The 27,161-nt window shown below is 37.7% G+C and overlaps 1 protein-coding gene across 1 annotated transcript; it reads right to left on the bottom strand.

The window, feature by feature from the left end:
* Nucleotides 1-243: 243 nt before the first annotated feature.
* LOC145130942 (uncharacterized) lies at nt 244-2,815 on the bottom strand. Its single transcript, XM_079065690.1, has 3 exons — nt 2,291-2,815; nt 704-2,190; nt 244-613 (listed from the first exon to the last, which is right to left on the bottom strand). Exons 1-3 carry the CDS (start codon nt 2,813-2,815, stop codon nt 244-246), a joined length of 2,382 nt encoding a protein of 793 aa, XP_078921816.1.
* Nucleotides 2,816-27,161: the final 24,346 nt, after the last annotated feature.

Raw genomic sequence — 27,161 nt, 5'->3', positions numbered from 1 at the left:
TTTAACACCAAATTGGTACACTTTCCATTTTAATTGTGCGGCTAAGGCAAGAAAAAATCTAACCGTTTCAAACCGAGCAACCGGAGATAAGGTTTCTTCACAATCGACTCCGTGTTGTTGAGCATACCCTTTCACAACCAAACACGCTTTATGCTTCTGGATTCTACCATCAACATTGTATTTTGTACGGTACACCCATTTGAGGCCTATGACATTTTTTTCTTTGGGAAAATCAACCAAATCCTAAGTCTCATTCTTTCTAATAGCCGCAATCTCATCTTTCATTGCATCTTGCCACACCTGTTTCTCTGCTGCATCATCATAATAGATACTATCAGATGCATATAATGCAAAGCTACATAAAGCATAGATATCCTCCAGTGATCGAAACTTTTTTGGAGGACTTTCAGATGAAGAGCTTGAAGGTGAAGAAGATCCCGATGGTGAAGAAGATGGATTTGAAGGTGGTGTAACATTATCTCCATTTTGAGAATTGCTTGTTTCTGGATTTGTGAAGTTATTGCCCTCAAATGTTATAAGAACAGATTCTGGTGAGTTTTTTGAAGCCGATGTTTTCCAACTCCATTGTTCTGCCTCATTAAATTCAACATTCCTGCTTATAATAATTTTTTCACTAATCGGGTTAAATAACATGTACGCCCTTGAGGAAGTAGACTAGCCAATGAAAATGCATTTTTCTGACTTTTGATCAACCTTGGTGCAAGATGATGTGACTAATGCATAAGCAATGCACCCGAAGATTTTTAAGTGACATACTTGCGGCTTTCTACCTTTCCATGCTTCATAGGGAGTTCGATTTAGAACAGCCTTTGTAGGCGAGATGTTCAAAATGTATACAACAGCTGCAACGCCTTCAGCCCAGAATTTTTTTGGAAGATTTCTTGCTGTCATCATGCTTCTTGCCATGTCACCAATGCTTCGGTTTTTTCGTTCTGCTTCTCCATTCTGTTCTGGAGTGTGCGGTGCAGTAAATTCCCTACGTATACCATTAAACTCACAAAATTCATTAAATTTTCGTGAGGTAAATTCACCACCATTATCGGAACGAAGAACTTTTATGTTATTCCCCTTCTCTTTCTCTACCAAAGCCTTAATTTTTTTGAAGAAATCAAAGGTCTCTAACTTATTTTTTAAGAAGTATACCCAACTCATACGGCTGTAATCATCTATAAACAACAAGAAATATCGACTTCCACCCAACGAATCAACAGTCATTGGACTACAAACATCGGTATGCACTAATTCAAGACAAGAAGAAGCTCTCCAAGACTTACCTACAGGAAACGATTTTCGAGTTTGTTTCCCATATACACACGCTTCACAAAAATCCACTGTATCTATTTTTGGCAGCCCTAAAACAATATTTTTATGATGTAACAGTTTCAACCCATTTATATTTAAGTGACCATAACGTAGATGCCAAATGTTTGACTCATTAGTAACAACTAAAGCACACTTCTCCATGGTTGAAATTTTAAATGGAAACATTCTATTTTGTGTCACTGGAACGTTAATTGAACAATACCCATCATCAAAAGTAACTGAATACCCAGAACACATTAATTGCCCAACACTTAGCAAATTATGGGCTAATTTAGGAACATATTGCACATAATGAAGAAGTTTTGCATTACATTGAGTGGTTTTGATGGAGACTGTATCTTGTCCTTCAATTTGCAATGCAATGTCGTCTCCAAAATGAACTACACCCTTTTGAGTCTCATCAAGCTCTTTAAGCAAAGACTTTGTTCCTGTCATGTGCTTTGAACATCTGTTGTCCACCAAACCACACGCCATTAGACGTATCAACTGTGGAAGAATGTGCAATGAATAGCTTGCTTTCCTCTTCAATTTTTTCTGAAAAGTTTGCATGATTTTGTTCTTCTCGTTTCTTGGTCCAGCAATCAACTTCTTTGTGGCCAAGTTTGTTGCAATATCAACATTGAGGGTTCTGTTCTTCTCTCTGCTTGTTCCAACAATCAACTTCTCTATGGCCAAGTTTATTGCAATGTTGACATCGAGGGATTTTTTTTGTTGGCGTTGATCACGAAACTGAACTCTTCCTCTGCCACGACCACGAAATCCACCTCTTCCTCGTCCACGACCGACGTGAACTTTCTGCACTTCGTTTATTCTGATCCCTAGTTGCTTGAAACGCCTTCTCATCGACTTTCTCACAACACTTGTTCATCATATCTTCATGAGCTATCAAAGAACTCATTTGTTCATCAAAAGTATAAGTGGACAAGTCCTTTGTTTCCTCGATTACAGCCACAACATGATTGAAATCCTTGGTCAAACTCCTTAAAACTTTACTGACTACAGTTTCATTCCTAACATTTTCACTGTATGACCTCATGTAGCTGACAATTTCAGACACTCTCGAAAGAAAAACTTGCACCTTTTCCTTCTCTTTCATGCCCAAGGTCTCGAATTCACGACGAAGAGATTGTAGTTTGGCATTGATGACTTTTCGATCACCAAGAAATTCTTGTTTCAGAATTGTCCATGCCTGGTTCGAGGTTGTTGCTTCTGCAATACGTGGAAAAAACTCATCATCCAATGCTGATTGGATGAAGAATAAAGCCTTTGCATCCTTCTTTCGTGTTTCTCGTAATTGCTGATTTGGTTCTGCTGGTGCCGGGTTTGGTTCAGCATACCCATTATCCACCAAATCCCATAGCTCTTGGGACTTCAACATTGTCTTCATTTTGAGACTCCAAAGGTGGTACTTCTCCCCCTTAAAAACTGGAATCAATGGTTGTGCTGTAGAACTTGTACCATTGTTTGTCATTGTACCAGGCTCTGATACCAATTTTGTTGGAAGAAAGGACTTAAACAAGAAATTCTGATACAGAACAGGGAGAACATGAAAAAACTAAAAAACAATTTGTTGTGAAGAGATTTCTTATTCAATATTATGCCCACATTTGATTGAGTACATAGCCATATAAATACCCAAAAACAAAAAAAAACAATATATATATATATATATATATATATATATATATATATATATATATATATATATATATATATATATATATATATATATATATATATATATATATATATATATATACTGACAAAGCTAGAAATAAGCAACTGCTAATACTAATTTATGGGTAATCATGGACCACTTATTTGAAATTAAGGAACAGCTACCAAAAACAAAACTGAAATCTTAAATGCTAAGTAGTGGGACAGAAGCTACTAGAAGTTTTGAGCACCATTATTCAACAATCTTCTCCTGTCACAAGACCTATTATCTTTTATTGGTGGAACTGTGCTACTCCACCACGTCTCATCATTAGAACCACTCCGATTCGTCCTCCATATGTCGCAGCTCCCGTTCCCAATCCCAAATATGTTGAATGGCTCTATTCTGATAAAAAAATCATGAGTCCTCTACTCTCTTCTCTCACCGAAGAAATTGTGGCAGAAACCTTAAGTTGTAATGTCTCGTGATGTCTAGACGACTCTTGAAGCGGCTTTATAATCATCATTCCAACCAATTGTTAACTTCGGCTTAAAGATGATCTCCAACTTATGAAAAGAGGATCCAAGACAGTTTCAGATATATTGTCGCTAATTCAAATCCTTATGTGACCAACTCGTGGCGATTGTCACACCGGTTGATCCTTTTGATTAGTCGCATTGGTTTCTTCGGGTCTCAGCTCTAATTTTATGGATTTTGATGCTACTAAGATGGAAACTATTCCCTTCCCACTTTTTCAAGATCTTCATGCACGTCCTAAAAGCTTCAAGGTCTTGCATCAATCCATGGATAACACGCTCGCTCTTACTGTTGTCTTTGTTGCTCATCCTCAACATCATGACAACTCGGGCCAACGTAACCGTAGAGGTTCAAATAGTCGCGGTCGTGGTTATAATGAGCATGAGGTTTGTAAACGTGGATATACCCTAAAGTGCCAAATATGTGATCAATATGGTCACATTGGGAAAAAAAATTGCTTTGAACGCTACTCTAAATCCTCTGTGCCCACTATTGAATCTGCAAACTTAGCCGAGGCCTTTCAACACACTTGTTAAATTTCTAACAAGTCTGATTGGTTTGTTGATACAGGGCCGCTACACATACGACACCAACCGCGTCATCCTTGGAAACCTCATCTCCTTATTTAGATTCGGATAGTCTCATTGTTGGTAATGGTGATAACTTGCGCATTTCTCATATTGGTACTCGCTTGCACATTTCTCAATTCTCATATTGGTACTCGCTCTATTACTAATACTATTAATTTATTTGATGTTTTGGTTGTTCCAAGGCTCACCAAAAAGTTATTATGAATCATTAAACTCACATCAGACTATCATATTAATGTTCTTTTTACATACAATTCATATTTCATTTAGAATCGGAGAACAGAGGAAGCTTTGGCCAAGGGGCATCATGAGAATGATTTCTATATACTGCAAGAAGGAAAACCTGCTTTTATTTCATCTTTATTTTCCAAACGTTTAGAAGGGTCTGTTGATTTATGGCATAAACGATTGGGCCATGTGTCGTTAAATATTATTTATCTATTAAATAGGAATGGACGTTTATCGTTTACATCTCTACTTCCTAATCCGTCTTTATGCATTTCCTGTCAAATGACTAAAATCACTCGTTTGGATTTCCGTGATAATCACAAAGATGCAATGACAATATTAGACACTATGATTTATGGGGTCCCGCCCTCAATATTTTAGTTGATGGGTTTCTTTATTATGTGGTTTTTGTTGTTGATTTCTCAGGTTTTGTTTGGTTGTATCCGCTACAACGGAAATCATAATTTTACAATGTTTTACTACAATTCAAGATTCTTGTTCAAAATCAATTTTATAGAACAGTTAAAAGCTTTCAAAGAGATGGCGACACTGAATTTACAAATGACCAGGTCAAGAATCTTTTTCAGTCTTCTGGAATTCATTATCGGATTTGTTGACTATACACTCCTGCCCAAAATGGACTAGCATAATAAAAACATCGACATATCATTGAAATGGGTTTTACAATGATGTTTTAGTTGACAATTCTTTCATGTTACTATTGGGTTCATGCTTTGAGTACAACTGTATATATCATAAATTGTTTACATTCACATGTTTTGAACAATCAATCTCCTTTTCAACTATTGTTTGGCACAACACCAAATTATGAAAATTTTCATCCATTTGGATGTCGAGTATTCCCTTTCTTAATAGATTATGCTAAAATAACTTTGAAGTTGAAGTATTCCTTATATTTTCCTTGGTTACAATAGTCAATACAAAGGCTTTTGATGTCTTAACCCAACAACAAATAGACTTCACTTCACTCATCATGCACAATTCAATAAAGGCGATTTTCCATTCACCGACACAAAACATGGTTCTTATCTTAGTGACATTTACACATTCATGTAACCATCTCTCCCACCACTAATTCCCAATGCTTCCACCACATTGGAACCAACCCATTCAACCAAAGTACAATAGTCACAACAACGATGTGCAATCTGTCCATACCCGTTTCCACATCCTACAACTCGAACTTATGTCTCTCCTTATCGTGAGCCATTTATCCCAACTCAACCACCAATATACACCATGACCGTCACCACAAACCCTCTTTCCCCAACCGATAGTCAGGTTCATCCAATGGTTACTCGATGTGAAGCTAGTATATCCAAACCACACAAATGGGATGAAATTACTCACATTCACCCCAGCAAATTGATACAGGAACTGTTTGATTCTAAACAACCCAAAGGTTTTAAATATGCTAGGAAAAATCGTTCTTGGATCTCTGTCATGGATGAAGAAATTTCAGCACTTCATATTAATCACACATGTGAATTAGTTCCCCAGCCAAACAAAGTTAGTATCGTTGGCTTGAAATGGCTTTTTCTAACCAAGTACCTTGCTAATGGATCTATTGAACGATTAAAATAAAGTATCGTTGCTCAAGGTTTCACCCAGCTTCCCAGTCTTGATTACAACCTTATATTTAGTCCAGTTGTTAATGCATCTAATGTTCAGATTTTGATCTCCATCGTAGTAATGCGTAACTGGAAGTTGCACCAACTTTATGTCTAGAATGATTTTGTAGCGCCCGAGTCGCTAGGTATGAAATTAATCTATTATTCTATTTAATTCACTTAAAAGGTGGTGAAGGGGTTCGTGAGTACGTTGGGTGTACATTAGGTACACACGGCGTACTCCTTGCATGCGCATCATCGGGGTGATCTCGGCGTATGATGGGCGTACTCAAGCCAAGGGCAAACCCTAATTTTTAGGGTTTGCACCCTATTTAAGGTCCATAAGTCCCTCAAGTCCATCAGCCTTTCAGCCTCCATTTCCTTTTAGTACTAACCTCGAAACCCTAGCCATCTTGAGTGCATTTTTGAGCTTACATAGAGTGTTTGGGTGTTCTTTTGGGGTTTTGAAGAAGAAGGAAGCTTGAGGAGAATCAAAGGAGAAGAAGGAGCTTTTAAATCCAGTGTTGGTACATCATTTCTAGCCCATTGAAGGTATAAATTCTAAAACTTGTTCATTCTAAGATTAGATCTAGGTTTAGGGAAAATTTTAGCATCTTTTGGTCCCATAATTTGGTCTTTTGGAGTATGGGCTAATCCAGGCCATTTGATAAATCCTTTTAGACTCTTAGGAGTGCAATAAGTTATAAAAATCGTATCTTGAAGGTTAATACTCAACCATGCATGAGTTGGTGACCACCTAAGAGAGTTAGTGGGCTTAATTCAAGGTTTCAGTCCTAATGAGGCATACAAGAGCATAAAGTTTGCAACTTTATAGCTTAAGACACTATTATGAGCTTGGATCTAAGTTTTGGACATTAAAGCTTAGTGGATTAAGACATGGGAGCAAAAATAGAGTGACTGACAAGTACGTCGGGCGTACTCAAGAGTACACTGCATGTATTGGGCCAGTGCCCCGATTCCGGATTATCAGCGTACGTCGGGCGTACGAGCCGTGTACGTCATGCGTACACAGTCTGTGGATTTGGTAGATTTTTGAGCTCGAGACTTGTTGTGCTTTTAACTTGTTTAGGATTGGGCCTCGGTCCCAACTGTTGTAACAAGACATTTTTGGGCTTTACGCCATGTTGGGTGCTCTTGGGCCATATTGGGGCTTATGGGCCTTCTAGTTGGGCTTGGAATGAATTTTTGGGCTTGCATGGATTTAGGCCTTGGTGGGAGGGAGGACCAGTGAAGAAACCCTTTTTGCCTTAAGTTAAGAATTAGGGTTGGACTTTCGGGTTAGAATATCGGCCTAATTTATAATTAGGGTTTTATACTTGTGCCTTAGGGAGAGGATTTCACGAGTCATCTGTTGAGTGTGATTTGATACCTTCAGTCTGAGGTGAGTTTCCTTCACTGTATCTGTGGGTCGAAGGCACCAATGTCTGCCCACTAGTTTATGTTGTAGTATGATGGTTGACTTCGTGACAACTGTCAGTTATACATGTGTTAGCTTGCTAACTCCGTGATTCTTTGTTATGATATTATATGGTAGTGGTAGGGGTGAAATAGACCCAGTATCCGGTTGAAATAGACCGAAGGGGATTGCAAGCACCTAGATATGCTTGATAGTATCCGGTTAAAATAGACCGAAGGGGATTACAAGCACCCATATATACTTGATAGTATCCGGTTGAAATAGACTGATTGGGATTCCAAGCACCCATATATGCTTAGCTGTATGTTTGTATGGTATGAGGTATTTTAGGGGAACTCACTAAGCTTTGTGCTTATAGTTTTCAGTTTATGTTTCAGGTACTTCCAGTTTGAAGGGGAAGGGCCCGGCCTGATCGCACCGCATCACCCTACGGTTTCTGCATTTTGAGATTTTAGGAATTTATACTCTGATAATATGTTGCTATGATACACTTTGACTGTTTTGATGTGAGTATTGTATGTTTTGAATGAATTTAAAAACAAAATTTCTATCTGTATTTTGGGACGTTACAAATTTTTTAAATGTCCACTTAACGAAATTTGTTTATATGGAACAACTCCTTGTTACATTGATCCTTGATTTCCAAATCATGTTTGTTGAGATAAGAAAGCATTATATGGTCTTAAGTAGGAACTATGTGCTTGGTTTCAATGATTAAGTACATTTATGAAGCAACTTGGTTTCATATGCAGCCAAGCTGATATTTCACTCTTCATCTTCAGTCAAGGTATTACCGTTTTCTACCTGCTTATATACGCCGATGACAAATTTCTAACGCGTCACGATGAGAACACACTTAATCGTTTTATTGCCAAGATTAATTTTGAATTTGCGACAAAATATCTTGGTCGTCTGAGCTACTTTCTTTGACATGAAGTTACATATACTCTGAATGGTCTATTTCTTAGTTAAATAAAGTATGTTAAGGATATACTCACTCGAGCTTTAATGTTTGAGGCCAAACCAATAGCCACTCCTTTTGTTACAGGCAGTCACCTCGAAGCTTGTGGAAATCCTTTTTATGATCCTATTATATACCGCTCTTTGGTTGGTGTGCTTCAATATCTCATCATCACTTGCCTCGCTCTATCATATGTAGTTAACACGGTGCCAATCATTGGTTGTAAATCTCGGTTACTCTAATGCAAATGGGGCTCATTGTGTTGAAATACACCGCTCAACCTATGTATATTCAGTTTTCTTGGTTGACAATATGGTCTCATGAAGTGATAAAAAGAAGTCGATTGTTGCTTGCTCTAGTAGTGAATATATATATATATATATATATATATATATATATATATATATATCAAGTATTGGCTATGGTGTTACTGAACTTGTATGGGTCTCATATATCTTACTTTAGCTCAAATTCTTTCCTCTAGACATGCCAACTCTACTATTTGACATCAAAAGTGAAATCTTTCTTTCTCAGAATATCACACCCCCAGCCGGCGATGGAAACACCCGGCTATGCAACTTCATCTTTGGATCACAATTATTAAACATGTTTAATATATTGAACATTACAAACTAGATACCTTTATTAATATTAAATAGGAGTTGCATTGTTCTTTTCCTTCTAGTACATTGTTATTGATGGGTTTTGAGCATAACATCATTCCTATGGTGCACATGCAACCCTAAAGCTTTGGATCTAGGTTTTTCTCTAGTTATACATACAATAGAATATCTAAAGCTATGAACCCTAAACTAGCATGCCAATATCGAAATCTACATCTAATACAAAGTTAGAATATTACCTTTCAATTGTAGCTAGCTTGATCTTCAACCTTTGAGAACTTAGCACCTCAAATGCGATGCCTCTAATAGATCACAAACACCAAGAGCAAATTGGAAGAATGAGAGAGTGAGGGAAGAGGCAAAAATCGGCTCAAGATCCTTCTAGGGTTTTTAGTGGCCGATTTCTACATGCCCAAGGGTTCCTTATATAGGTGAGCAGTTAGGGTTTCAGTCAAAACCCAAATCCAGTTGCTTAGTCCTTAAGCAACCCATAGGATCCTTCCAGAAGGTCCCTTGGACGAATTCTATGTGGACTCCCACATAAATTTCGTCCATCCCTTCCTTATGGACCCTAAGCCCAACTTTGTAACTATCTTATAGTTACAGTACCAGTCTCCTTGATTTAATTAATCTCTTTTGATCACTAAATTAATTCTTGACCAATATTAGTTAAATATTATGATTTCTCTTTTAATATATTATTCCTATAATATATCAATAAATCATAATTAACCTCTTTCTCCATAATTCATCCACTCAAGTTGCTATGATGAAGGCAACCCAAAAGGACCATGCTACTATCGGGTCAAGTACATACCAAATATAGTTATGTCTTAGACACCTAATCCAATAGTCTCCCACTTGGATAAGTCTAATAACTATAAATGCAAGTACTGATGGGTTTTAGACAAAAGAACATCCTATGTGCTCATGCAAACCCTAAAGCTTGGATCTAGGTTTCTCTATTGTACATGCAATTCATCCAAGACTTATAAACCCTAGATCTAGCATACATATTTCGAAATTATCATATAAAATCATATCTAGATGATTACCTCTTCAAGAATGGCTTGAATCTTCTTCTCTTGGAGCTTAGAGTCACAAATGTCACTCCTCTAATGGCTTACAAACACCACAAGCAAGAAGATGATATTGGAGAGAAGGGGGAGGCACAATTTTGGCTATGAACTCTTCTAGGGTTTCCAGTGGCCGAAAACTGATGCCCTAGGGGTCTATTTATACTTGTGATGCTAGGGTTTCAGTCAAAACCCTAATGGATAGCTTAGGCCTTAAGCAGTCCAAGGAACCTTCTGGAATAAGGCCTCTATGGCCGAAATTAAGATGGACACATCCTTAATTTCGTCCATGCCTAATCCATAAGGCTTCTCAGCCCAATATTCAACTATCACACAATTGACATTTTTAGTCCCCTTTGTTTAATTAATGTCCTTTAACCACAGAATTAATTCTTAATTAATTCTTGTCTAATATTAATTAAACTATATGATTTCTCCTTTAATATATTATTCTCATAATATATTAATAAACCATAATAACCTCTCTCTTCATAAATCATCCTATCTAGTTGCTGTGGTGAAGGCAACCGAAAAGGACCATGCACAACCGGGTCAAATACTTACCAAATATAGTTACGGGCTTAGAAACTAATCCATCAAGTACGACTTCAAAATCCGATTAGCAATCGTAGCTCTGAAAAGCCGTTGTCGAACTCTGACACGTCCTATAGATAAGGGATCATGTAGTCCTCCGTTCTCAAGATATCATGTGGACAAATACATGGAACATAGTCATACTTATTGTCCAGCAGTTCGTTTCCTGATTTACGATTCGTTTGACATAGAACTTAATTGAACACATCAACTTAGTCCTGACCGAGCCGGCACATAAGTCAACACAAAATCATCGAGGGGCCAAAGATATCGCTTTTAATACTCTTAGGATAAAAGAAACAGATAAACTTTGACTTATATGCTTGTAGTATTTACTTATTAAATCATACACAACAATAAGTTTTATAACATCAAGTTACTGATGCGTTTACGCATTATCAATGCACAAACAACTTGTAAACAACAACTCATATATCTCAGTTTAAAGACTATACGATATTATCATCACACAATCACTCGTTATTAATTCCATGAAGTGATTCATGTGAGCGCGGGTTTAATCCAATACTCAAATCTTATTTCAGAAGCACTCATGAACGTTGCAACAAACTTTTGTTATGTCTAAACGCTTAGGCAATCTACAAGCCAATTCATGACAGTCTTTCCTCAATACCTACTTCCAAAGTATGATCGACTGTGGATAATTGGAATAATCTTATTAGTCTCGAAGTCAAAACAAGCAAAAGTGAAACAATAGTAAAAAATTGACACAGGACAGTAAGATTACTTATAAATAAAACTCTTTTATTTAATCATCAAATGTCAATTATAGTTTATCTATTACAAGTTTCTAAAAGCTATCTAATCACTAAAACTAATATCGTCCTTCAGCCCAATACTCTTAGCATGTTGCAATTGCTTAACCCTACTCAGTCCCTTCGTAAGGGGATCTGCTAGGGTTCTCCTCTGACGATTCCCGCTTCACTACGAGGAGCCCCTCTTCTACTCGATGTCTGATGAAATGGTATTTTCGGTCGATGTGCCTGGATCTGCCATGATCCCTCGGTTCCTTGGTTAAGGCGACCACACCCTCGTTATCACAGAAAATTTCCATAGGCTCCTTTATGGCAGGTACAACCCCAAGGTCTCCAGTGAAGTTCTTTATCCATATTGCCTCCTTCGACGCTTTGCTCGCTGCTATGTACTCTGATTCACACATTGAATCAGCTACGTTCTCCTGCTTCAAACTTTTCCATGTCACTGCTCCTCCATTTAGGGTAAACACCCAGCCCGACTGAGAGCGGAAATTATCTCGGTCGGTCTGAAAACTGGCGTCACTATACCCTCGCACTCTCAAGTCATCACTCCTACTGAGGATAAGGACCCAGTCCTTAGTCCTTCGCAGGTACTTAAGAATGTTCTTTACCGCAGTCCAGTGAGCTTTACCAGGATTCCCTTGATATCTGCTGACCATGCTCAAAGCGAAGGCCACATCAGGGCGAGTACACGTCATAGCATACATGATCGAGCCAACGGTGGAAGCATAAGGTACTCGACTCATTTCTGCTATCTCAGTATCGATACTCGGACTCTGAGTCTTACTCAATTTGATATTGCTTTGGATTGGTAACTCCCTTTTCTTCGAATTATCCATGCTGAAACGTTTCAACACTTTATCCAAGTAAGTACTTTGACTAAGTCCTATTAGTCTTTTACTCCTATTTCTCAATATCCTTATCCCCAGAATATAAGCAGCTTCTCCGAGGTCCTTCATAGCGAAGCACTTCCCAAGCTAGGACTTGACCTCCTGCAAGGTTGGGATGTCGTTTCCTATGAGAAGTATGTCATCCACATACAATACTAGAAAGCTAACTATACTCCCACTAGCTTTGACATATACACAAGACTCATCCTCATTTCTCTAAAAACCAAACTCTTTGACTTTCTCATCGAAACAAAGATTCCATCTGCGAGATGCTTGCTTCAATCCATAGATGGATTTCTCAAGCTTACACACTCTATTAGGGTACTTCGAATAGATAAAACCCTCTGGCTAACTCATGTAAACATCTTCAACCAACTTCCCATTAAGGAAAGCGGTTTTGACATCCATCTTCCATATTTCATAATCGTGAAACGCATCTATGGCTAGCATAACCCTAATAGAATTAATCTTCACTACTGGTGAGAAGGTCTCATCGTAGTCAACTCCAAAAGTTTGAGTAAAGCCCTTCGCAACCAATCGCACCTTATATGTGTGTACCTTTCGCATCCATGTCGGTCTTATTCTTGAAGATCCATTTGCACCCGACCGTCTTACGACCTGGTACATTGTCAACCAAGTTCCAAACTTGATTGTCATACATGGACTGAATCTCTTTGTCTATAGCCTCTTTCCATTTCGTAGACTCCGGGCCTGCCATGGCTTCCTTGTAGTTGTTAGGTTCATCCAAATTTATTAGTATATTATCACTAATAAACGTATCACCCTCGATTGTTATATGGAAACCATATAACACAGGTGGAACACTAACCCTACTGGAATGTCTAAGAGGAAAGGACTCGTCAATGGGTTCAACAGGAGTTTCCTCCTCGGGTTGATTGCCAGTGTTAAAGGTTCCTTTATCGCTTAATTCTTGAAGCTCTTCAACATCAATTTGCCTCCCACTGTTTTCTTGGCATATGAGTTCTCTCTCTCGGAAAACCCCTCTCCTCGCAACGAAGACAACATTTTGACTCGGTCTATAGAAGAGATATCCAAAGGACTTCTGCGGGTAGCCGATGAAAATACATCGCTCACTACGAGGTTCGAGTTTGTCGTGAGTCACTCGTCTTAAGAAAGCCTCGCAACCCCAAACCTTGATATGTGCCAACGAGGGAACCTTCCTTGTCCACATCTCGTGAGGTGTTTTGGCAACCTTTTTAGTTGGAACTAGATTAAGGATATGGGCGGCAGTCTCTAAGGCATACCCACAGAATGAGATAGGTAACGAAGCATGACTTATCATGGAACGAACCATGTCTAAAAAGGTTCGATTGCGCCTCTCAGCCACACCATTCAACTGTGCTGTCCTAAGTGGCGTCAATTGCGAAACAATTCCACAATCCTTAAGATAGTCGTGGAACTCGATACTAAGATACTTACCACCTCGATCGGATTGGAGCATCTTTATCTTCCTGCCCAGCTGATTCTCCACTTCTTGCTTAAACTCTTTGAACTTTTCAAAGGTTTCTGACTTGTGCTTGATTAAGTAGATATACCCATATCTACTATAATCATTGGTAAAAGTCACATAGAAGCGACTCGCATCCCTTGTGGTGGATCTAAAGGGCCCACATACATCCGTATGTATGAGATCCAATAAACCCTCACCCCTTTCACAAGTACCAGTGAAGGGTGACTTGGTCATCTTTCCAAGTAAACAAGATTTACACGTGTCATCGGACCTAAGGTCAAATAACTCCAAGACTCCATCCTTTTGGAGTTGGGCTATGTGTTTCTTGTTGACATGTCCAAGACGACAATGCCACAAGCATGCTTTGTCCAAACCATTGGACCAATCGATATGCAACACATTATTTCCTAGGTTGTCTACAACCATCACAGTTTCATATATACCATTACAAGGAAATGCTTCAAAATAGAAAGTACCATTCAAGAAAGCATTAATAGAACCAATTTCATTATTAAAAACAATCTAAAACCTTGTTTATACAAACCATGAAAAGAAATAAAGTTTCGTGTCATTTCTGACGAGTAGCAACATTTATTCAACTCTAAACCTAACCCACTATTAAGCACTAAAGAATAAACTCCAATCTTGGTGACATGCGACACTTTCCAATTCCACATGATCAAGTTCATCTTCCCATGCTCCACATCCTTACTTCTACTTAGACCCTGCAAATCAGAACAAATGTGAAAACCACATCCTGTATCAAGGACCCAAGAAATAACATGTGATGAGTTGTTAGATTGAATAGTGTATATACCTGTAAAGGTGGGCTTTATCTTCCCATCCTTGATGTCTTGCAGATACTTTAGGCAGCTTTGTTTCCAATGCCCTTTTTCATGACAGTGGAAGCACTCTACATCCTTCGGATTTGAAGAGGGAGTAGCAGAACCACCTTTGGTCCCACTAGAAGAGGATTCATCATGGGACTTTCCCTTGTGGCTCTTAGAAGGAGTCTTCCTCTTCTTCCCTTTCCCTTGTCCAATTGCCAAGACAGGGGCAGCAGCAGTAGGAATGGATGCAACAGACTTGCCTTTCAAACTACTCTCAGCAGTTCGCAGAAGGCCTTGAAGCTTGCGTAGAGTGACCTCCTCCTTGTTCATGTGATTGGTCATACGAAACTGATCATAACAAGGAGGCAAAGAGTGTAGGATAATATCTATGGCCAACTCTTCATCGAATTTTACATTCAACTTCAGCAAGTGGTCCACAAATCTCTGCATTTTTTGTAAGTGGGTCGTGATGGACTCTCCATCCTTTATCTTTGTAGTAATCATGGAGGCGATGATCTCGTACCTTTCCTGCCTAGCACTTTTATGGTACTTTTCCATCAAGTCTTGGTTCATCTCGTAAGGATAGTAGTCCTCGTAGGACTTTTGGGGTTCGGCAGTCATGGTCGCAAGCATGATACACGACACCTTTGTCACGTCCCTCTCATGAGCATCATATTGAGCGATTATCTCAGGAGTAGAAGTGTTATGGTCAATTTCCTTTAGCTCCTTGTCGAGAACATACTCCTTGTAATTGTAGCGGGTGACCATGCTAATATTTTGAATCCAATCGTTAAAATTAGATCCATCAAAGATCACCCTCCCACATAAGTTCATGAGGGAGAAAGAGCCAGAAGGGTTGGAGCCATAAGCGTTGTTGTTTGGAGTAGAAAATGAGAAGAGACAAAGTTTAGACTAGATAAGAATCCCCAGTTTAACACCCAAATGAAAAATTAGGGCTAGGACCCAACACAATTATTTACAATTCAGAAAAGGGATGTCGTAATCTAATTGCAAAAAATTTGAAGGTAGGTAAATGACGGTTTACCAATTTCCACCATGAAAAACGAAAAATAATATTAAGATTTAAATGAATTGAAATTCCTAGATTCTTTTGAGATTCATTGAACTTTTCAATGACATGTTTAAATCTCGATTATGCCCTTCAAGTTTGTGACTGGGATACCGAGGATCACAAACAAGGCGTGAATAACCATGCAAATGTGCTTGGTACTCTCGATGTCATTTATCACCTAATCAATTTGTCGGTTAACCACACACGCTCCATTAATCTATGATAAACATCGAGCTACCCTTTGCCACTCTTGCTAGTCCCAAATTAGTGTTCCGGTTAGCCACACACGCTCCACTAATGACTTGGAAAGGTGTCAAGTACAATTTCATGGAATAGCATCATTTTCACATTTTTCCTAAAGTAACTAAGATTGGGAATTTATGAAAACATTTAGTTACTTTATAAAATCATTATACTTATTAATGAGGAATTAGTTTGTCCTATCCTACCCGTTCGGTTAACGACCCTCCACTAGTCAAGAGTGCGGTGGTTAAGAGTGTATATCCAATGTCGGTCATTTTATAGGCCGCTTCCTTAAACACACCTTATAGACCAACTTCGTGAATGAGGTCTACTAACGGTAAGACTGACTCATCTTATATATATATATATATATATATATATATATATATATATATATATATATATATATATATATATATATATATATATATATAATTATTAATCTTTTAATATTATAATAGTATAAGGGTTGAATTTTAAACTTTTAAACTCTAGGGTTTAGAATTTTAATATTTCAAAATTAAAAACTTTTTAATTAAAATTTAAATTCCAAAACTTGAGGGCAAATTTTGAAACTTTTCAAAATATCTTTTAGATCAAATTTGAAAAACAATTATATAATCATATTATTAATATTTATCACAAAATTTGACCTTATCCATATTTATAGTAAGATAATTCAAATCAAATAATTAAATTAACATATAAACTAGGAATTATCTTATAATTTGACTATTATCCTTTGATTTGATTAGGATATCCATTACTATAACAGAAAAATCAGATTTTAATTTGCAAAATAATTTATGGTAATTATACAAATCAAATTAGGGCAAAAATTTCGAAGTTTGGTGTCAGAACCGGCTTCACGTCGTGGCAATCTTTTTCCACGTCGTGAATATGGTGCAGAACCAAAAACAAAAAGAAATTTCAGCTTTGAAAACTTTACTTTTGCATCATATAACAGAAAAACTACCCTAGGCTCTGATACCACTGATGGGTTTTGAGCATAACATCATTCTTATGGTGCACATGCAACCCTAAAGCTTTGGATCTAGGTTTTTCTCTAGTTATACATACAATAAAATATCCAAAACTATGAACCCTAAACTAGCATGTCAATATCGAAATCTACAGCTAATATAAAGTTAGAATATTACCTTTCGATTGTAGCTAGCTTGATCTTCAACCTTTGAGAACTTAACACCTCAAATGCGATGCCTATAATTGATCACAAACACCAAGAGCAAGTTGGAAGAATGAGAGAGAGAGGGGAGGGAAGAGGCAAAAATCGGCTCAAGATCACTCTAAGGTTTCTAGTGGCCGATTTCTGCATGCCCAAGGGTTCCTTATATAGCTGAGCAGTTAGGGTCTCAGTCAAAACCCTAATCTAGTTTCTTAGTCCTTAAGCAGCCTATAGGATCCTTCCAGAAGGCCCCTTAGACAAATTATATGTGGACTCCCACATAAATTTCATCCATCCCTTCCTTATGGACCCTAAGCCCAACTTTGTAACTATCTTAAAATTATAGTACCAGTCCCCTTAATTTAATTAATCTCTTTTGATTATAAAATTAATTCTAAATTAATTTTTGACCAATATTAATTAAATATTATGATTTCTTTTTTAATATATTATTCCTATAATATATCAATAAATCATAATTAACCTCTTTCTCCATAATTCATCCAGTCAGGTTGCTATGGAGAAGGCAACCCAAAAGGACCATGCTACTATCAGGTCAAGTACATACCAAATATAGTTATGGGCTTAGACACCTAATCCAACAGTTATATCCCAAGATATGATATAAGTCTTAACAATTAGACGTCCCCATATGAATAAAAGTAGAAGAGAAGTTGATAACAAAAACTTCCACATTCTTTTGAAAATCCCGCTTTTACGTTCCTGAAAATACATGAGTTTTGAAGATACGTCAACATAAAGTTGGTAAGCTCACAGGTTTTGACATTGTGAACTTTTATAGAATATGTTTAAGAAGTACATAGTTGCTTCACCAGTTTCAAATATACTTTTCATGATCAAAGTATATAGTTTATAAGTATCTACCAACTTATAAATAGTTTTATTGTATTGTGTGTGTTATGTATGATTGTTTACTTATTTTATAAGTTTTATACCTACAATAGTTCAGGCACTCTGAGTATAAGTTTTTGTGATATTTATATATAACACTAATACTTATATATGACGTGCACCAGAACAAACACTATGCACGCTTCATCAACTTCAGACCCAGAAACAAAAGGACAGTTCATCATCCGGTGGGTTTCGTCAAACGTTGGGTTGTAGCTAGCAACCCCAGATGGGGGTGTCAACCTGTATAGATCTATACATAAGTTCCTCACTCACACAGGAATAGTGGTTACACGTCATAGGATTTTACTAAGATTTCATTCTTAGTTGATGAATGACATATCTCATGTAGACTTTTTGGTTCCAACGGTAAGTGAATGTGTGTGTCTAAAACTTTATGTTACTAGACAGATAGTACAACTAGTGTATATAGAGCAATCCCAGGTTTTAACCAATATAAAACCAATAATATTGATTATACGAATAAGTCCAAATAGTTGAGTAATAATGATAAACCGACTATTTAGTGGTTATAATTATAAAACTATCAATAACATTTATTTTTCCTTATAAAAACTACATTTTTAGTTTTTATAAAGTATCGAGTATAGTTTTTATAACGAGCACATATTTTCCCCCGAAAACATTAGAAACGTTTAAAAGTGGGGCTGTGAACTCACTTTCGAAGCGTGTCTTATTTGACGTTAAACTTTGTCGGAGAATGGTCAGAAACTCAAGATGATCGACCTCAAGGGTTGGGGAAATCTCGAGAAAGTAGAGAGGAATCAGTGGAGTTTTGGATTAGCCCGTAGCTGCCACATGTCACCTTCTCTTCATGTCACGTGTTAGGTCGGTGTAAGAGTTGTCCTCGTGACTCGCCACGTTGTGGCCATCAGCTTTCCACGTCTTGGTGAACTGGTTCTAAGGCAGTTTAAGAGTGTTCATGACTTGCCACGTGGCGCACTCTCGGACCGCCATGTCATCACTTTAACACGTATTTTTCAAATCTTCGAAAAATCATATCTTTCACATAGGAACTCCGTTTTTGACGTTCTTTATATCCATACGTAGGTATTTCCGAGTACTACAATTTTTCTTTAGATCCCAACAGCTAATTCTTAACCTTTTTTAAATTCATATTTTTATAGAGACTACACTGTTAAAATCTGTGTAAAAATCATAATTCTTTCATACAAACTTCGTTCTCGACTGTCTTTATATCGACAAATTCGAATTCATGAGATCTTAAACTCTCGTTTACATTGTTTTGGCTAACAAGTAGCCGATCTTTATTTTGATTTATGTGTCGCACACAGTTGTACTATGTCTACATGAAATTTCGAAAAATCATAACTTCTTCATATGAAGTTAGATTTTGGAATTCTTTATATTTCTGGAATCATGTTGACGTGTACTTTCGGATTATGCTTTTATTTTTACAAAATAATACAAAATTTTGTACTTTATTAAAAGTTTACAAATTAAGCCTATTGCATTTGATGTTTGTCACGTTCACATGTGACGGTCGTTGGCTTAATTTGACTATTGTCACAAAGAATCCCATTGCACATAAATGAGCAAAGCATATTGACATTGACTATCATTTCGTATGAGACTTGGTCACCTTCAGTGGCGGACCTTAGTGGAGCATTGGGGGTCCCGGGCCACTGCTCAATTTCGGGTACGTAGTGTAATTTTTTTTTCTATTAGGTGCACCGGCTTGAAGTACGAGGGACACCCCTACTAAAACAGTCTGTGTCTGCCACTGGTCACCTTGGGCACCCTTGGAATCAAGTTTGTTCCTTGGAAGTTTCAAGTCGTCGTCATCTTCGCAAAGGATTCCATCGTCCGCTTTTCGAGTTTTTCTGCTCCAAGCTTTGTGTTTGTCTTAACCGCACACTCCGCGTGGAGGGTATTAATTAAAAAAATTAGAATAATAAAGGATAATATTTCACAAGATTTTTGTTTATCTCTTTCCTGTGATCTTGGTATAAGTAGACTTTTTCTCTTTTATTTTTGTGTGTAATCATCTATATTGTTGGATTTGGTATCTAAGCCCATAACTATAACTGGGATGTACTTGACCCGATTGTAGCATGGTCCTTTTTGGGTTGCCTTCACCAGTGCAATTTGATAGGATGGATTTTGAGAATAAGGTTATTTATGGTTTATTAATATATTACAAGTATAATATATTAATATGAAATCATATTATTTATTTAGTGTTGATCAATAATTAATTTGGAATTAATTTTGTGGTCAAAATAGACTAATTAAATATATGGGTATTGATTATGTAAATCAATGATTCTTGTAGTGTGGGCCAATGATCCATGATTATGTGGATGGGCTAAACTAATCCATGGATAGTCCATGGAGCATGAGAGTGTGGAAAGTCATGGGTCATTAGGGTTTACCAAGTGTAACCCTAGCATGTGCAACACTATAAATAAGCCCCTCCTAGAGCCAAAATCGGTTGCCACTTACTTTCCAAGAGGATGAAGTTGATTTTGTGCTAGTAGCCTATTCTCTCAAGCCTCCTCTTGCATTTTGGTGTTTGTGAACCAATAGAGGCATCACACTTGAGGCGCTCAAGCTTTCAAAGGTCAAGAACTACAAGTCCTTCTAAGAGGTAAGTCATCTAACTAGTTGTATCATTCAATTGTTCAAATGTATGATAGTTAGGACAATGCTTTGGAAAATTGAAAATATACATGTATAATTAGAGAAAACATAGATCCAAAGAATTTAGGGTTGCATGTGCACCATAGGAGTGTTATAGTGCTCAAAACCCAACAGTGGTATCAATGTCTAGGATTGTTTTCTATTATATTTGATGTTTACTAGTTTTTCAAAGCTGAAAAAATCGAAATTTTGGCCCCTGACTGGTGAACTCGTCGAGTCCATGAACAGACTTGACGAGTCCACTCAGTAACAGAGCAACTCACCGATTCCAGTTCATGCACTCGACAAGTTGAAGGCTCTGTGTGCAGAATTTCGAGTTTCTTGGCCTGGTTTGGATTGGGAACACTACCACTAATTGTTTTGGATTATTGGAAATGTTTTTTATGATATGGTAGTGCTTGTACTCATCCAACCACAAGATAATTGTCAAAGTTTTAAAATAATTGTTGTTCTTATATGATAAACAAAATTGCTTTCAAATTGTTGACTAGAAATTATCTTGATTATGAGTTTAGTTAGATCATAGATTATGTGATAATTTTAGTTGTTATAGAAATGATCTAAATGAATTTTAATGACCTCCATAACTTGTCCTCAAGTAATGGAAAATGAAAGGTCACATACATTAAAATCCAATTAAACTCATAAGTTATGAATGTGAAGAGTTTTGACAAGTTTCAAAACTTGCCCTCAAGTTTTGGAATTTGTAAAGTCACACTAATGAAACTTTAATTCCAAACCCTAGAGTTTTAAAAGTTAAAATTCAACCCTTATACTTTATAAAATTATAAGTTTAATATATATATATATATATATATATATATATATATATATATATATATATATGTGTGTGTGTGTGTGTGTGTAAGAGAAGTCAGTCTTACCGTTAGTAGGCCTCATTCACGAAGCTGGTTCTATAAGGGGGTATAAGGTTACTGCCTATAAAATGGTAGTTTAATGGTGTCCACTCTCACCCACCACTTCCTTGACTGGTGGAGGGTCGTTAGCCGAACGGGTAGGATAGGACATTAATTCTCCCTCATTAAAAGTATAATGATTAAAAAAAATAAAGTAAATAAACTTTTATTAGATTCCCAATCTAAGTTACTTTAGGAAAAATGTGAAAATGGTACTAATCCATGAGACTACACTTTGCACCTTGTTAAGTCGTTAGTGGAGCATGTGTGGTTAACCGACACACTAATCTGGGACTGACAATGTGTGGCAAAGGGTAACTTGATGTTAATCATAGATCAATGGAGCGTGGGTGGTTAACCGGAACATTGATTAGGTGATTTGTAACATTGGGTGTACCAAGTTAGTTTGCATTGTTATTCACACCTTGTTTGTGATCCTCGGCATCCCAATCACAAACTTGAATGGCACACTCGAGATTTAAACATGTCATTGAAAAGTTCAATGAATCTCAAAGATCTAGCAATTTCAAATCCAATTAAAACTTAAGAATCTATTTCGTTTTTCATGGTGGAAATTGGTAAATCGTCATTTACCTACCTTCAAATATTTTACAATTGGATTACGACATCCTTCTTCGCAATTGTAGAATATTGTGTTGGGTCCTAGACTTAATATTTCATTTGGGTGTAATATTAAGGATTATCGTCTAATCTAAACTTTGTTCTTCTTCTTTTATAGATGTCTATCCCAAACAATGCTTCCAACCCAATCCCTTCAGGCACTTTCTCCCTCATGAACCTATGTGGGAGGGTCATTTTCGATGGCTCGAACTTCAATGATTGGATTCGAAACATCATAATCGCTATTCGCTATGAGGATAAAGAATATGTCCTAGATAAAGAGCTCAAAGAGATTGATGTCACCACTGCTACTCCTGAACAAATCGTTGAACATACTACTCATGAGAGGGATGTGACAAAGGTGTCGTGTCTAATGATTGCAACCATGACTGTTGAGCTGCAGAAGTCCTATGAGGACTATTATCCCTTTGAAATGTATCAAGATTTGATGAAAAGATACCATCAAAGTGCTCGGCAGGAGAGGTATGAGATCATTGCCTCCATGATCACAACCAAGATGAAGGATGGTGAACCCATCACGGCCCACTTGCAGAAGATGCAAAGATTCGTGGACCGCTTGCTTAAATTAAATGTCAATATTGATGAAGAGTTGGCCATAGATATTATTCTACACTCTTTACCTTCTTGTTATGATTAGTTTCGTATGACCTATCATATGAACAAGGAGGAGGTCACTCTTAGCAAGCTTCAAGGCCTTATTAGGACTGCAGAAAGCAACCTGAAAGGCAAGTCGATTGTGTCTACTCCTACTACTACTACTTCTGCCCTGTTCTGGCAATCGGACATGGGAAGGGAAAGATGAGGAAGGCTCCCTAAAAGAGCGCAAGGGAAAGTCTCTTGATGGATCCTCTTCAAGTGGGACCAAAGCTGGTTCTGCTAATCCCTCTTCCAATCCGAAGGAAGCAGAGTGCTTCCACTGTCATGAAAAAGGGCACTGGAAACGAATTTTCCCCAAGTACTTGCAGGACATAAAGGATGGCAAGATCAATCCCTCCTTTGCAGGTATTTACATTATTCAATCTAATAACTCATCACATGCTAATTCTTGGGTCCTTGATACAGGTTGTGGTATTCACATTTGTTCTGATTTGCAGGGACTAAAAAGAAATAGGGATGTGGAGCACAGGAAGATAAACTTAATCATGGGAAATAGGAAAGTGTCGCCTGTGACCAAGATTGGAGTTTATTCTTTATTGCTTAGTAACGGTTTAAATTTAGATTTGAATAATTGTTGTTACTCGACCGATATGGCGAGAAATGTTATTTCCTTTCACAGTTTGTATAAACAAGGTTTTACCTTTTCCTTTAATAATGAAAATGGTGGTATTTATGCTTATTGTAATGGTGTATTTTATTTTGAAGCATTACCTTGCAATGGTATATATGAAACTGTGATGGTTGTAGATAACTTAGGAAATAATGTGTTGAATATTGATTCTTCCAATGATTTGGATAAGGCATGCTTGTGGCATTGTCGTCTTGGACAAGTCAACAAGAAGCGCATAGCCCAACTCCAAAATGATGGAGTTTTAGAGTCATTCGACTTAAAGTCAGATGACACTTGCGAATCTTGTTTACTTGGAAAGATGACCAAGTCACCCTTCACTGGTACTTGTGAAAGGGGTGAAGGTCTGTTGGATCTCATACACATTGATGTGTGTGGACAATTTAGAACCGCCACAAGGGATGCTAGCCGCTTCTATGTGACTTTTACTGATGATTATAGTAGATATGGGTATATTTACTTAATCAAGCATAAGTCAGAAACCTTTGAAAAGTTCAAAGAGTTTAAGCAAGAAGTAGAGAATCAATTGGGCAAGAAGATAAAGATGTTGCGATCCGATCGTGGAGGAGAGTATCTTAGTATCGAGTTCCTTGACTATCTTAAGGAATGTGGAATTGTTTCACAATTGACGTCACCTAGCACACCACAACTTAATGGTGTGGCTGAGAGGTGCAATAGAACCTTGCCAGACATGGTTACTTCCATGATGAGTCGAGCTTCGTTGCCTATCTCATTCTGGGGGTATGCCTTAGAGACTATTGCCGCCCATATCCTTAATCTAGTCCCTACCAAAAAGGTTTCCAAAACACCTCACGAGATGTCGACAGGAAAAGTTCCCACATTAGACCACATCAAAGTTTGGGGTTGCGAGGCTTTTTTGAGAAAAGAAACTCATGACAAGCTCGAACCTCGGAGTGAGGAATGTATTTTCATCGGCTACCCATATAAATCCTTTGGATATCTCTTCTACAGACCGAGTGACAATATTGTCTTCGTTGCGAGGAGAGGAGTCTTTCGCGAGAGAGAACTAATAGGCCAAGGAAATAGTGGGAGGCAAATTGACCTTGAAGAGCTTCAAGAGTCAAGCGGTGAAGAAACCTCAAACACTAGCAATCAACCTGAGGAGGAAACTCCGGTTGATCCAATTGACGAGTCCTTACCTCTGAGGCGTTCCAGTAGAGTTAGAAATACACCTGAGTTTTATGGTTTCCATATTAATACTGAAGGTGATACATTTATCATTGATAGCACACTAGTAAATTTGGATCAACCTTACAACTACAAGGAAGCCATGGTAGGCCCCGAGTCTTCAAAATGGAAAGAGGCTATGGAAAGCGAGATTCAGTCCATGTATGACAATCAAGTTTGGAACTTTATTGATAACGTACTGGGTCGTAAGACAGTCGGGTGCAAATGGATCTTCAAGAAGAAGACCGACATGGATGGGAAAGTACACACATATAAAGTGCGACTGGTTGTGAAGGGCTTTACTAAAACTCTGGGAGATGACTATGATGAGACCTTCTCACGAGTAGCGAGGATTAAATCTATAAGGGTTATGTTGGCCATAGTCGCATTTCATGATTATGAAATATGGCAAATGGATGTCAAAACCGCTTTCCTTAATGGAAAGTTGGCTGAGGATGTTTCCATGAGTCAGCCAGAGGGTTTTGTCAATGCAAAGTACCCTGATAGAGTGTGTAAGCTTGAGAAATCTATTTATGGATTAAAACAAGCATCCCGCAGATGGAATCATTGTTTTGATGAGAAAGTCAAAGAGTTTGGATTTTCAAGAAGCGAGGATGAGACCTGTGTATATGTCAAAGCTAGTAGGAGTATAGAGAGCTTTCTAGTATTGTATGTAGATGACATACTGCTAACAGGAAACGACATCCCAACCTTGCAGGAAGTTAAGTCCTAGCTTGGGAAGTGTTTGGCTATGAAGGACCTCGGAGAAGCTGCTTATATCCTAGGGATAAGGATATTGAGAGGCAAGAGTAAAATACTAATAGGACTTAGTCAAAGTATCTACTTGGACAAGGTGTTGAAGCGTATCAGCATGGAAAACTCCAAGAAAGGCAACCTACCTATCCTGAGCAATACCAAACTGAGTAAGACTCAGAGTCCAACTACAGAGGCTGAGATAGCAAAGATGAGTCGGATACCATATGCTTCCGCAGTTGGCTCGATCATGTATGCTATGACTTGTACTCGCCCTATGTAACATACACGTTCAGTTTTCGTGTTATGTAATTTTAAAAATGAATAATATAATAATGAAAGATTATATGAATTCGAGCGTTGAGTTCTAACATATAGTTTTTACTAGAAATGAAGTAAATCTATGTTTAGAATCGCTCGGAAAATATTGGAAGTCTTCTGAGATTCCAATCAAAAGTCACATATTGAAGTTTAACGAAAATATAAAATTTGAAAATAAATAAAATTATGTTAATGAAAGTTGTAAAGAATCTCGTTAGAAACATTTAGGCGAAAACCTCATCGAAATCCAAGTTATAACGAAGAAGTTATGACTATTTGAAGTTTCGTAACAGAACCGACACGACGCCGTATGACGTAAAAAGTGAGTTTTCGATAAACTACTTTTTAGCCCTTATGATCTAAATGAAAGTCGTAGTATTCGTTAAACCAAGAATTTTCATAAAAAGAACGTCCAAATCTGACTTCGTATGAGGAAGTTATGATTTTTCTAAATTTCGGAATAGTAGTAGACAACTAAAAACTCGAAATAAAGATCGAGTGATTTTTTAGCCGATGCAACCTAAACGAGAATCGAAGGTCTCGTCAATATTAGTACAACGGTAAAAAGACAGACGAAAACGGACATCGGATGAAGAAGTTATGAATTTTAACGGACTTTTCCTGTCCCGGCCCGTTAAAAATATAATATTAAAAATGAATTCAAAATTAGCCGACGGAGTCTAAACGGAAGTTGTAGATTATAATCTCACCTACGCATGGATATAAAGAACGCCAAAAACAGAGCTCGTATACAAAAGATATGAATTTTTGAAGTTTTTAAATAAAAATAAATGAAAATTTGAGGGTTATCCGAAGGGTACGCCCAGGGTACTTCGCTACGTACGCCTAGCGTACTTCGCACGTATGAGATCCGGATCCAGCCACGTTCCCCTTCTTCGCATGATAGCCACGTAGTGGACACGTCCGAGCCACGTACCCTTCCTTCGGATCATCGGACGCGTGTCTCCTACGCCCCGCGTACCGAGGAACTACGCCCCGCGTAGTGAGCTGCTTCGGACCCTATAAAAGGGATGCGAGGCTTCCCGTATTTTGGTTGCCATTTTTCAATTCCTTTCACTCTAAAACCCCTTTTACCCACTTTTAACCTCCCGAAGTCCCGATATCATTCCCGACACCCAAAGCAAGTCCCGACACTCCGAAGTTCCCGAGAAATTTATATTTTCAAGCCGAAACTCTGCCTGAGTAAGGCTGGTTTTCAACTTAAATCCCCGGTTTCATCACAGAAAGTCATATTTAGAGCCGAAGTGCTGCCCAAATTATCATTTAATCCCCGGTTATTTCACGGTGAGT

This window comes from Lactuca virosa, chromosome 8 (genome assembly GCF_052849685.1).
Source record: "Lactuca virosa cultivar CGN04683 chromosome 8, Lactuca_virosa_CGN04683_v6, whole genome shotgun sequence".
Taxonomy (NCBI): Eukaryota; Viridiplantae; Streptophyta; class Magnoliopsida; order Asterales; family Asteraceae; genus Lactuca; species Lactuca virosa.
This window is presented reverse-complemented; position numbering and strand designations above follow the sequence as displayed.